The sequence below is a fragment of the Trachymyrmex cornetzi genome, unplaced genomic scaffold (assembly GCF_001594075.2).
Source record: "Trachymyrmex cornetzi isolate Tcor2-1 unplaced genomic scaffold, Tcor1.1 scaffold482, whole genome shotgun sequence".
NCBI classification, from domain to species: Eukaryota; Metazoa; Arthropoda; class Insecta; order Hymenoptera; family Formicidae; genus Trachymyrmex; species Trachymyrmex cornetzi.
In genome coordinates, this window is record NW_017299641.1 from 1,198,701 (window position 1) to 1,212,032 (window position 13,332).

Consider the following 13,332-nt stretch of genomic DNA (forward strand, 5'->3'; position numbering starts at 1 on the left):
TTTTTGAAAAATGCATGATTTTTTTACATAATACAATTTCCTTGATTATTCCGAATATAAAAGTATTAAGGTAAAGCTATTTAAAAAATCAATAATTCACGAGATAATTTATACATTACATTAGCACGAAATTGACCGGAAATGTTAAATATCTCAAACTATTGTTTTTTTATGATCGTACCTGATATACTTGTGGCAATTGAATAATCAGTGTGAGCACTATAAGCATATCAGAGAGAGATGTAACATAGGCCAGAGACTTAACGTAAAAGGAAGATAAGAAGAAGTACCTGATAATTTTGTGAATAGAATGAGATAAATCAACTGATGTAAAGAAAATATATAGTTGCTCGATACTTCACGGGTACTTCCATAGAAGAATATCTCATACACTATTGGTTTTTCGATAGCTTTATCTTTTTATATACGAAATAATCAGAGAAATCATATTGCATAAAAAAAATCATACAATTTCATTTAAAAAAAAAATGACGTTAACCTCCATATGATCTCAAAAAATTGTTTTCAAAAATTAATTTGACCAATAATTGCGGTTCTTCAGACCGTTTCATTTAAAACACTTTCCCCTTCATTCATATTGTCCGAAATATTACATTTGAAATACACCCTGTATGTGTGTATATATATATATATATATTTTTTTTTTTTATTAATGTCCTACGCTATGTCACAGATTTTAAACCGTGTCATATACTTAATAATAGTTCCTAAAGCGTATACCTCTCTCTACAAATATCTATCTCTTGTACAACATATTCCATGCTAATATATCTTTTTGCAGGAATACAAATTTGCAAAATCGTATGCGAGAAATATTCGTCAATTGCATTTATTGAACACCATTTGTTATTTTTATGAACTGTTCCACCACGATACACTTTATTATCTATATACTGACATTTGTGTTATTGTGTGTACAATGTCGTTTGTGTGTATATATATATACACACACACACACACACACACATATATATATATATACACACATACATATACCATATATATATACACACGCGCGCGCGCACGCACACACACATACACACACACATACACTATGTGAATTACGTTGTCCGAAAGACCGTTCAATGAGGTGTATGAGGTTTTGCTCCCCTTAATCGACGTTCCTTCTTATTAAAATATTAACGCAATAATTATCTCACTTATACATTATATAAATCGATACACACTTATTTAGGATTACTTAGCATCTACCCATCTCAAAAATTTTAACGCGATATTACATTTATCCCTACAACTTTTTACAAGCAATATTCAGTCATTAACTTTCATTTTACTATACACACAGCAAGAATTAAAACGCTCTATCACTCTGGAATCTCCGTTTCCGTTGTGGGTACCTGCTTCTGTACCATACATGACCTAGCTACAGATTCGAACAATCTGAAACAATAAGAAATGTTTAATTTTTTAAAAAAAGAATGAATTGATTGCACGCTAAAATATTAGGGTTAAGTTTATACCTTACATTCAAAGCTAAATGCAACTAATTCTGTGTGTGAATTTTATTTCTGTTATTAATATTTTATCAATAAAAATCGTGTTAAGATTCAAACGCATTTAACGGTTATAAATTTTGTTCACTTTTCATCATATACGACAAAAGAAATTGAAATCTGTATCAAAATTAAAATCTTAATTTAAGTTTTAATTTCACATACTATATTGTGAATAATGTCAATATGATACCGATATAATCTATAGAAACGCTTCGATATCATACCGATAACGATGTGTCATTCAATGGATATAATTTCAATAATTTAAAAATATAGTTTTTTAGAGAGAGAGAGAGAGAGAGAGAGAGAGAGAGAGAGAGAGAGAGAACCGGTATAAAATGGAAATTATCTCGGCATTTAATTCATAAAAAATTAGAAAATAAGACTTACTTTTCAATCTCCGGCGCGCAATGTACAAACTCATGTGACCAAAATTTATACGTCGGATTCTTGATCAGTTCGATGAAAGTGATGAGAAGTCCCCATGGATGTGGTCTGTTTACAATCAGTCTTTCCAGAAGAACCCTCGTGATTTGTTCCTGTATCGCTTCCGTATTCGCTTCCGCGAATAAGTAGAGAATCGTACAACTGAAGTAATGCGTGTGACTATTAGGATATCGTAACTGATTCGCTATGGCGTTTAGGAACAAATATCGGCCTTCGGTATCCAGATCTACGGCCAAATTCTGGAAGATATCCATGTGTGCGGAATGTGCGATAGTAGACATGTTAGGAGCGTGACCTTTGCTGCGAATAAATAGTATAGCTTGTGTGCCTACATAGAGCACTAGAGCATTCATCAGTTGAATATTATAACGCACGCCGGCCTCTTGCGACACTTGCAAATTGCTACGAAGTTCGGATAGAAAGGTGACCGGTGCACGAGCCTTCAGATAAGAATCGAGTTCTTTCTTGAAAGTCAATGGCTGTATTGTTGACGCGAAATTGGTGAGAACACGCGGAGGCTGCGCTATCTCCTGCAGCATATCAACCTTCAGATTCGGCGTGAACGGATCGGGTAGGCGCATATTTCTCGGAAACGCACTCAAGATCAGATTTCTCATTTGTATGCAATTCGGTGGTATCACATCGCAAAATCCATAATGATAATCGCAAAGGAACTCCGGAAAGTCATGAAGCAGTACGAGCAACACGCGTAAGGTCCCTTTGTACAGACTCGTCACAGGCTTCGCTAGCTCCGCGTTTCGAAGATAAGGTGCGAGGTACTTGAACAGATCGATAAGAAGTTGCGCGTACATCCCCCAACATTTTTGCCCGGGCGTAATAGCCAGCATGCGACCAATGAAGACTCGGTGCGAAACCAACTCCAGCCAGGCGTAACAAAAGCCTGATGCTTTTGCTGGTCGCAAAATGTGCAGAGTATGGCAGAAGGCAGTTAGAACTTGGAAATTCACGGCCTCCAGTACCGGCTCGGGCGCGCACAATTCCAAGAACAGCATGATAAAGATTCTATGATACGGCAATTGTTGGAAATCGGCACCACGTATTTCGTGGTCCTGTAACAGCACACCGGCGACGATACCCAGCACCTTATTCAAAAGATTAATTTTGGTGTGGGTATTGGTAGCATCGCCCGAGTGCTTCACCAGAAGTGCTACGAGACGTACGAACGCATCCAATGAATGGAAGCACTTCGCACGTATTATCGAGGGAGCTAAGCCAGTTTCTGATAGAGTTCGGTAACAAAGGTCGACGCACATTTGTGTGCTCAACTTGAAAAATCTCGTGATGAGATCGTCAGTCTTCAGGATGCCATGAATGTTCATTTGATGAACAAATATGCTAAACGCTTTCGTGGGATCTCGCGCGTACTGTGGATTATGATGCATTTGCACCCATTCACGTAATAGATATTCTGTCTTATCCATCAGTCCGGGTGGATCGTCAAAATCCCGAGCCTGTAAAATGTGAATACATGCCACATGTTAATTATTTACGACTTGCGATAAATACCGAGAGACGTCTATACTATTACACGCAAATTTTTTAAATAAAATTATGACATTGATATATAATCGATCGTCGCCAATGTAGTACGAAATATCACTAGAATATTCTATTTAGATTGAATAATCTGGACAATCTACTTACTCTCACCTGCAGGATTCCAGAATGAATGTGTGCCGTAGGTCCTGCTGGAGCTCTGTCTACCAATACGGCATTCGTATCGTGATTGGCACGTAGTGACTCTACTAGACTTGTCAATCTATAGAGTGAGATTCTGAAATGTGATGTGAAATATTTATACATGCTTGAATAGATACAAATACAGTATGATTACAACTTAATTGAATAAATATGTTATATCCATTCTCAAAAAAACATTAAAACCAATCGCTTTATTTTTATTTTGTATTGTGAAGGTAACTGTCAGCACGAAAATTATGTATTTTGACAATTGTCGAGAAATATATACCAAGAACTTCTAGGTAATTAATAAATAACCATATATTTAAAACTGAAATATGCCTAATATACATATATCAGAAAACGAAACAAACTATATGACAGCTATAGGATTGAGATAAATATTTTGTTTTATCCAAAATAAAAGAAGAATTTTGAATTTCGGTAAATTTTACACGTATACTTTATCAAATGCAAATATTATTTTATTGAAAAATGTTTGTTCTAATATATTTTGCAAGAATTTTCATGATGTATTTTCTCTTCATCAATATGAAGATTCATGGTGAGTAGTCAGGAATTTTAATTTAAATTTTGTATTTTACTTCATTTTTCATATATACATAGTGTTAGAGAATGAATAACAGGTGCGGTGGCATGCGCTTTGTAACGTTCTAATAAAAAAAATGAAAATAAATCTGTATGAGTCTGTAAAAAAAATCCTTAAAAAAAATTCTTTGAAAAAGAACTAAGAAAAAAAGAATAAAGAAAGGAAAAAACGTGATACTGTACAAGGAAAACGTAAAGAAAAATTCAAAGTGATCTGAATGAATTACGTCATTTATCAAACATTTTCGGAAGTTAATATTTAATATTTATAAGATTTATAATAATAATAATAATAATAATAATACCCTTCCGGTGGTGTTCGATGATGTGACATTCGAGCCAATATCTCAAGCGTATGAAATAAGTCAGTTTCGGTAACATGAGTTGCCTGCCTCTCATCAATCAAATAAAGTTGAACCAACTGCATAGCGAATACTGTTGCCAAAGCATTTCCCGCCTCTACAGCTTGCGCTACAGCTATGTCGTATTGCGGAAGACTAATCAAGTGAGATCTACGAAATACCGTCCAATAATTAATAGTGTCTTCCAGACATCTCCTGAAGGATATGATTATCGATGACGTACCTTATGAGGTAGTCTACAGCTTCAAAGTTATATCGGTAGTCTTCCCGGCATTCGATTAGACAACGAGTCACGTGCTTGTTGGTCCATTGCATACCGTACGCGCGTGGATCTTGAAGACACTTCAAGATCCGTAAGTGTAGTTCTCTATAACGTTGTATTAGATTATCAGAGTCGATGACACCACTATTAAAGATGGGTCCGTCTAATAAACCTTCAACAGCCTGTAATAAATTATTGGTCAGTTCTGATTTATGCTATAACCTTATGGTTTATTTGACTGTGAATATCACATTTACTCGCGTGTTTTCACTCACTTTCTTTAATAACGCCATAGCTGCATTGGCATCTCTTGATCTTCTCGTAAGTATGATTGATTCTAGAAGACTGTGAAGAATAGCATGCTGCTGTGGAGGTACCGCAGGTGCCATCGCAGCAGCTAAGACTTCAACTTCCGTCGCAAGTTTTTCCAGCATTGCACCTACTTCGTCGTTGCTAACTGCTACAGTTGCATAGGCTGCTACTTGTGCCGTAGCGACTGCTATCGCAGAGTTGGGCGTGAATGCAGTGAGAGGAGCCTCCTTTAGAACATAATGAAGAAATAAAAAAAGTTAAATGACATTATATCACGAATCTTATTGCAAAATTCAGGTATGCTATAATACAATTCAGGTGTACATTATAAAACGAATCCTTACAGAAATAGGTTTCGGTATAAAAAGTGTTTGCGTATCTCGTTCGGAAAGTGGAAGAAATCCTGGAATATTTCTAGCAAATTCTTCATATACAGCCATTTGCTGAGGCGTTACACCACCGACTTTCAGCCTTATCTGCTCTGGCATCCTCTCGGCTTGATACTTAGCAATAGGATCACAGTATCTTCTCCCTTCTTGCCGAGCGAGTTTTCGCAACTCAACTTCGTTTAATAGTCGTTTGTCCATTTCGGGTACTGCTTTCTCAATAGCTGTCTTTTGTACGAATGCACATGCAAGTTCCATGTTTTCAGTAGCGACTTGATTTGCCGCAAGTTCGACAAGTTCTTTCTGCTGCGGAGTCGTACCAATCAACGCTGTGAGAAACGCTTGTTTCAGATTCGTACTAATCGATGCCAGGATCTATACACAAAACAGATAAGAAATTAATAATCGACTGAATATTGTAACTTTTTGATTTATATATTAATGTGCAATTATCTTTGTACTTAATGGCAATATGGAAAACTTTTTTTGAGACAGAATTTTTTGTTATTGTTGTTAAAATGCCTAAATAGGTGTTTAAAATATATTTAAATATTTATTATTAATTCTTCAAAAGCATTTTAAGCTCACCTATGATTATCAAACATAGAGAAAGAATATATTTATTATATATAATAGTTTGAATAAAGTAATTTGTTTTTACGTCCGAAATTTTTGTAAACTTCTTTTCTACAGATTTTTATAATTTTGTAACGGTATCTATCAGAGTGTTTTCCATTTAATGGCATAACTACCGTTCTGTCTTTACAACTCATGATATACGACGTAAGATAGAACGACGTTTGTATCGACATGTGTTGCTAAATGGAAAGTACCTATAGGCTTAATCCCACCTTACCTGATCACGACATGTGATCATAGCCATGCCAGCGGTTAGATTGCGCGCCATGTGACGTGCTGCTGTACGCATTCGCAATTCTTCTGGATCCAATGCAAAATCTTTTCTCACAATTTGCTCGCTGGTTGTAAGAGCAATTTTAATGGACCTATCCACGACGGGATGGATCCATTCCTGAATTGCTCTTTCAACAGCAGGGCGAATAAATTGTTTCAAATGAGGATGTGTTTGGAATAGAGGTATCTGAAAACCATTTTACATACATCCATGAAATATATGCCCTAATTAATATGTATATGTCATACATTAATATGTATATGTATAGCCCTATATCTAATATGTATATGTGTTTCATTCTTCTAAATATCTCTTTGATAAAAATAAGAAAAATATAAACTAAAGTTAGAAAAATGGCTTAAAAATATAAATATACACAGTAAGGGGCATTCAGCCACAACGCTAGATGTAATTTGCTAAAGTCATATATTTAAAATTATAAAACGTAGACGTTTCGGTTAATATTGATAGCCATCAATCTCTCATTTGGACTTTCGAGACTTTATCAAATATTTTTATTTTGTAACAACTTGTTATATAATGTACTGAGGATGGTCAAATATTGATCGAAACGTCTACGTTTTATAATTTTAAATATATGACTTTAGCAAATTACATCTAGCGTTGTGACTGAATGCTCCTTACTGTTTATATAGAAAAATATAAATTTCTCCATACTTGATTGTTGATGGTAATGTGTTGAGATATATTAGCAATGCCCGTTACAGATATATCCATGTAATTAAATCGTGGCTCGGGTTGACCAGCTGGCAATGAGGGTGTTGTATCCGCAGGTGGTGCAGTTTGAGGATTGATAGTACCACTTGTTGTCGATCCAACCAACTCTTCCATAGGCCCCTGAGATTGCTGTTGATTACTAGTCGTCTCTGATTTCTTGTTTGGATGTGACAACTGATAATCTAGATTGCGTAATTTTTCGGGATCTTTCAAGTAAATAACCGGTTTTAATTCCTACACAAAAGCCAGAATTCAATTTAATAACAAATTATGTTACAATATTTTAGGTAAGAAAAGGGCATAGGAATTAAATTATGGTGCACATTAAAATAGAACAAACAAACGCTTACCCCAACATCAATGCTGAGATTCTTGCAAAGTACCTCTATTTCAAATTTTAAGTTCAATTTTAAATCAGGCTCTTGATGTAGTTCGGCTAAAACATTCATAATTGCCATGGTCCATGGATTGGGTGGTCGAAATACACGACTTTTTGCACAACTCTCAAGTACTTTTGCAACAAAGGGCACTACATAAAGAAGCTCTTGCTGCCCTTTATGATATGCTTCAACGAGTAAGCTTTTTAAATCTATGTCTATCTGTAAAGTAATTAAAATATATGATAAAAGTCATACATTATCCATAATAGTTGTGTACTATAAATATTTGCCATAATGATGTACCTGTAAAATAGGCTTGTTTCTGCCAAGTGTCAACATTCCGAGCCAGTGTCCTAAATTTTTCAATAGAGATCGGTCAGAGAAATTTGCTATTCCCTTATCGCTTCGTAAGAGAACCTAAGATAAAATAAAATTGATATAATATAAAACCTATAATATAAGAGTATTATCTGATAAAGCATTCAGAAAATTCATTTTACCCACCTTGATATTTCGGAATGTTTCTCTTGTTACCATTTTATTCACTTCAGGTAATTTTATGCAATCCAAAAAATTGGAGTATAGAGCATGAAAGTTTAATTCTATACTGGCACGTTTCATCACCAAATACTGTGCCATCCACGGCCAGTATTCTTCCGTGACAATCTCACGGATCTCGTCACATTTCTGTTGTAGGTTCAATTGACTGAGATTATTGAAGATGAAAGCAGTTTTATCTTGTAAAGCTTCCGGTGGTGTTGTAATTTTTTCCTCCTTATCTGTTGCCACAAGTAATGTATCAATATTAGTTGCATTAGCGACCGAGGGCATAGAGGGCTGTGGAAATAAATATGTTATGTTACGTACATATGAAATGGAATTCTGAAGCTAAAAAAGATCTCGACAATTTTTATTATTGAACTTACTCTAGCCGAAAGAGACGTAGTCGGAGTCGTAGATGGTTTCGCTTGTGTAGTGCTAGTTGTGATGGTAGTTGTAGTCATAGTTTTGTACGGGGTTGTTACTGGAGCCAACATTGCCGCTAAAGTTTTTGGACCTTGTGGTCTCGATGGTGGTTCTTGTCCTTGTAACCCATATTCGATATATTCCACTAAGTGTGGCGGAAATTCGGTGAAATGCGAAATCGTTCGGACGTGTTCGCAGTATGTTTGATATTCCTTCAAACGACTCTTAAATCGATCCAAAGCTGTTATGCCAAAATAATACATTTTGCTACCTTCGGGTTTTTTAAGTGCATCAAGAACGAATCGTAGAGCTAATCCAAGTGTCATATAACTGTTGACAAGACCCCTTTCGATAATCCCACCGAACAATTGCGCTGTTATTTGCAATTCCTTTTCCGGATACTGTGGGAAAAATCTGTATTCTTCGAATAAATTTCGTAGCATACAGTTAAACACTTCTCTCTCCCGTCTAATACCAGAGTCTTGGAATTTTTTCAACATATCAAGCACTTCGTCGATCGATAGAGTTGGATGTGGAGGATGATTGTAAATACGTTGAAAATAACTATTAGCTTCGTCTTCGACCTCTTTGGATACATTTTGTCCCATATCGGGAAACAAATTGGAGGTTTCCGGCATTCTCGCTTTCTCAATACCAGCTGGCGGTCCGAGACGTCCCAATCCACCTATTGTACCACCGGGAAGCACAGATGGTCCCTGAGTACCAACCGGACCTGAGTGTAATTGCGAAGATAACGGCAACATAGGAAATGGACTGGGAGAAGGTCCCATGAGTCGTGAGGGAGATCCGGGCGCCGAAACCAGAGGACCTAGCGCGCCAGGCAAATTGAATGCGGAGCTACTTGGCGGTCCAAGGCCCGTACCTAGACCCATGGAAGCAAGACTTGAACCAAGATTTCCAAGAGGATCCACTTGCTTTGAGGAAAATAGCTGCGGAAAATAATATAAATAGTCACATACACATATGATCTTAAATAGAATTTTTAATAGGCAAAAAATTTATTTAATTTAGCAAGAAAAGAAAGGAAAAAAACAAGATGAGGAAAGACTATAAACAAGAAACAGTTTAATATATATTAACAAAAGAATAAATGTACGAAAAAACAATCAAAATACTTGGCTTCCCAAAGTTGCCGGATTAAATGGTTCTAATCCTCGATGTCTCAAAACTCCCGGTGGTGGTGGTCTGTTCATGGTGCTCTTACTCAGCATTAGACTACAATTTTGCACCATCGTCATTATTAATTCCGAAAGTTCCTGGGAGACACTTCTATAATATAAAAACAAAAATCCAGATGTAATTACTATTATATAATTAAATATTTATATAAATGAATTATATATATAATTCCAAAGAAAATATACCCGGCGCAAACTTGCAAGCAAGCCAAAATTGTAGTGAGTGTTTCCTGTGGCAGTTGGCTTGCCTTGGGGACTGTAGGATCTTCTTTGATACCAGGGCCCATGACTTGAGGACATCGTCGTTGTAGAAATTTGACACATGCAGCAACAAAAACTTCTCCATGGTCCCTAATCTTGTCTGTTAACCATTTTTCAAGTTTCAGATACTCTCGTCGAGATGCCAAACAAGCAAGATCAATGACAAATGGAAAAGATTGTGAATTAAGTAAAGCAGATAGTGCTTTTAAATCCTGTGCAACATCCAAGATGCGCGATAATCTAGTTTGATCGTGATCACCACGCGTATACCAATCTGCCATAGCATGCATTATAAGTGTTTTTATTTTGGGATTATTAGCATGCCACGCATGATGCAGTATCACAGCAGAATTTGGATGATTGCCAAGAAAGATTGGCAACAGCGTGGTAAACATTTCCTGCCTCAGTAATGTAAAAGGTGGATTTATCTGTAGTAATGCTAAGATGAGCACATCCGGACAATGTTGGAGTGGCCATTTGAAGATTTCTTGTACAGGATTGTACAAGCCTCTTTCAGCCATATGTAAAAGTAACTCGACTATGTTCAATGATCGCCAAGTTTGTCCTTCCTTACTATCGCCTTCAGGAGCTGCTTTTAATACATCGACTGTTACCGAATGATACGGATAATCAGCAAAACAAAATATGTCTGGGCACTTGAGGATTTGCTGAATTAAAGAAAATTGGCCTTCTATATTTTCCCAGTGCCGATACAAAAGCTCAACAGGAAACATGTCGGGTGGATATCCCTGATGTTGTAAGCCTAACTTGAGACCCGTGATCAACAAGTTTAAACCTTGCCTGTCCTTAATAAGGAATTCTGCATGATCCAATTTCACGATTACTTCGTTCCAAGACAATGTCGATTGCTGAAAAATGTAAAAAGATAATATTAATAAAAACTGCATCATGTACAATTTGAATTATCAATAGGCATATTCTTTTTAGCTCAACTTTTGCTGCAGCTCATCTTTCTTCCTTTTCTCTCCAGGAGGAAAGAAGAGGAAGAAAGATGAACCGGTGCAAAAGCTGAGCTAAAAAGAACAGGCTTAGTTTAGAACATAAAAATACAGAATTAAAATTAGAGTATAAGATTAAAAAAAGATAAATCTCTCATACATATCCTAGTACATAACATAAACTTACTATCTCTTTCAATGTTAGAACAAATACTTCAACGTTCCATGTTGTGGGAATGGTACTGTCCGATGATTTCTCCTTACTGGAGTCTTGCGAGGTAGTTGAATTGCCCCAAAATGTTTGTAGGCCTCCAGCATCATCCAAGTTGCTACAACTACGTGCCATTTGTGACAATACACGAGCAACACATGCTGGGGATATCTCTCTGGCACCTAAACCCGTTAATGCCGATCGACATTCTTCTATATTACTAGTAAAGCTGTATCCTAATTCCATAATCAACTCTACAAGAGTGTTGCTATCCTAAGATGAAAAATAAATAAATATAAATGTATTGCAATCTATCAATCCTCAACAATAAATAATGTTTTACCATTTGAGTGACAGCCATGTTTAATTCAATTTTGAATTGCAGAGTTTCCTCGTCTGCTGGATACAAGAATGGTGCTAGTACCACTGGTACTAGTTCACGAGGAAAGTCACGTCGCAAATGTTTAAGAAATTTTTCTTTCGTTTCCACAGGTAAATTGTATGGATTGGCAGTATGGAAAGCTTGGCTGAGTATCAGATGAAGGACCTGAGGCAAAGAGTCGTGCAAACCACCTTCCTGATGTTTGTTACTAGTCTCAGAGTTTATGTAATTCTTTATCAATTCAGGCAGCTGCTTTTGAGTATGCTCCAAGGCTAAAGCACGAATTTCAGCGTTTTCTGAATGCTGCAACGCAATCGCAAACGTGACCTCTTGTACCAAAGTCAAGCCAAGTGTTTTCTTCAAATTAGTAAAAAACTTTGGAGAGAAATTCAATGACTGAAAAATATATAGATCATCTTATGTAAGTATATGATCTATTTACAGCAATAGTAATAATGTTTCATAATGTACCTTTTGATGATGTAAAGGATTATCTATAGCAAAGCACAAAGTAGATATAAATGAAGGTTTGCTCAACAAGCTATTGCACTCCTGTTTTAGCAACTTTGTTTGGAAATAATCTTTCGCACTCGAATCTGACAGCTCACCCTTGGAAAAGTCAACGCACGATATCAGACAGCGGAACAAATGTCGATCTGCCTCTAGACCACCACACTGCACCAACTGCAGAACCATGAGAATTAGTTGATAGTTGTTTGACCTTTGATGACTTTGATACAAAGGATGTGTTCCATTTGGTGCTCACAACACTCGTGAGCATTTGTTCTTGTTTTAACATTTGTTGAACAAGAATGAAATAAACGTTACAAGCGTCAAATGGAACACATCCATAATGCATCAATATACATTTGTAATTTGTTTATTTGATATCTACTGATCTAACATTTAACCTGTATTTTATGATAAACTGATTAAAAATTTAGAAGAAATCTTGATAAATGGTAATAAAGAAGGTAACAAAGGACAGAATATATATCAGAATGGAAGAATAAAGACCTGCTTATGAGGTTAAGATAGAACTAAAGTAAACACCACATTGGTATACACACACACACACGCGCATACACTGATGTCGCAAGGATATGATAAGAAGATAACTAGACAGATATTGGTTGGCCAAGCATACAAAAAAATGACATAAATAACACATAATTTCACATACTCGCCTATATAACTTCCACGTTACTAAGCGAATATGTATAATCATGTTCGAGCTATTTACTAGACTTGTTCTTTTTTCTTCCTCTTCTTTCGTTCTGGAGAGAAAGAGAAAGAAAATGAACTGGTGCAAAAGTTGAGGTAAAAAGAACAGACCTACTGACTGAAGGAAGCCAAAGGCACACCAACATACCGCTTTGTGAGAATTATGACCAATGTTAGAAGTAGGAGGAGAGAGAACTTGTAAAGAATTTTTTGAAAGACATGGCATAAGGGGGAAAGACAAAAATGAAGAAGCTTTCTGTTTAACTTCTTTTCTAGGATCAATTTGTTACTCACATCCGATATCTCTTGACAGATGTCCTCGAAATTTTTTTTACTCAAATTCGCAACCAAATAACTGATTTGTGACAAAGTAAAAGACAACGAGTCCAGGTTCATAGTTCCATGAATACGACCTCGAAAGCTTCAAACGCGTTTGAAGCTTTCTTCGGTATCCACGAGTTGCCGCCGCCGCCGTCGCCGCC

At 36.2% G+C, this 13,332-nt stretch overlaps 1 protein-coding gene across 2 annotated transcripts; it reads right to left on the minus strand.

Moving 5' to 3' along the window:
- Window positions 1-1,024: 1,024 nt before the first annotated feature.
- On the minus strand, window positions 1,025-13,326 carry Not1 (CCR4-NOT transcription complex subunit 1). Of its 2 annotated transcripts, none has more exons than XM_018513944.1 (19): window positions 13,145-13,326; window positions 12,098-12,310; window positions 11,588-12,022; window positions 11,221-11,517; window positions 10,000-10,943; window positions 9,751-9,904; window positions 8,575-9,564; window positions 8,153-8,485; window positions 7,952-8,065; window positions 7,619-7,867; window positions 7,209-7,502; window positions 6,474-6,716; window positions 5,576-5,992; window positions 5,195-5,458; window positions 4,881-5,101; window positions 4,601-4,807; window positions 3,657-3,780; window positions 1,929-3,457; window positions 1,025-1,422 (listed from the first exon to the last, which is right to left on the minus strand). In XM_018513944.1, the coding sequence occupies exons 1-19, from the start codon at window positions 13,244-13,246 to the stop codon at window positions 1,347-1,349; spliced, it is 7,206 nt and encodes a 2,401-aa protein (XP_018369446.1). In that variant the 5' UTR covers window positions 13,247-13,326; the 3' UTR covers window positions 1,025-1,346. The 2 variants fall into 2 exon arrangements, with proteins under 2 accessions (XP_018369446.1, XP_018369445.1); XM_018513943.1 differs by having other exon boundaries at window positions 3,651-3,780.
- Between the last annotated feature and the right edge of the window lie 6 nt (window positions 13,327-13,332).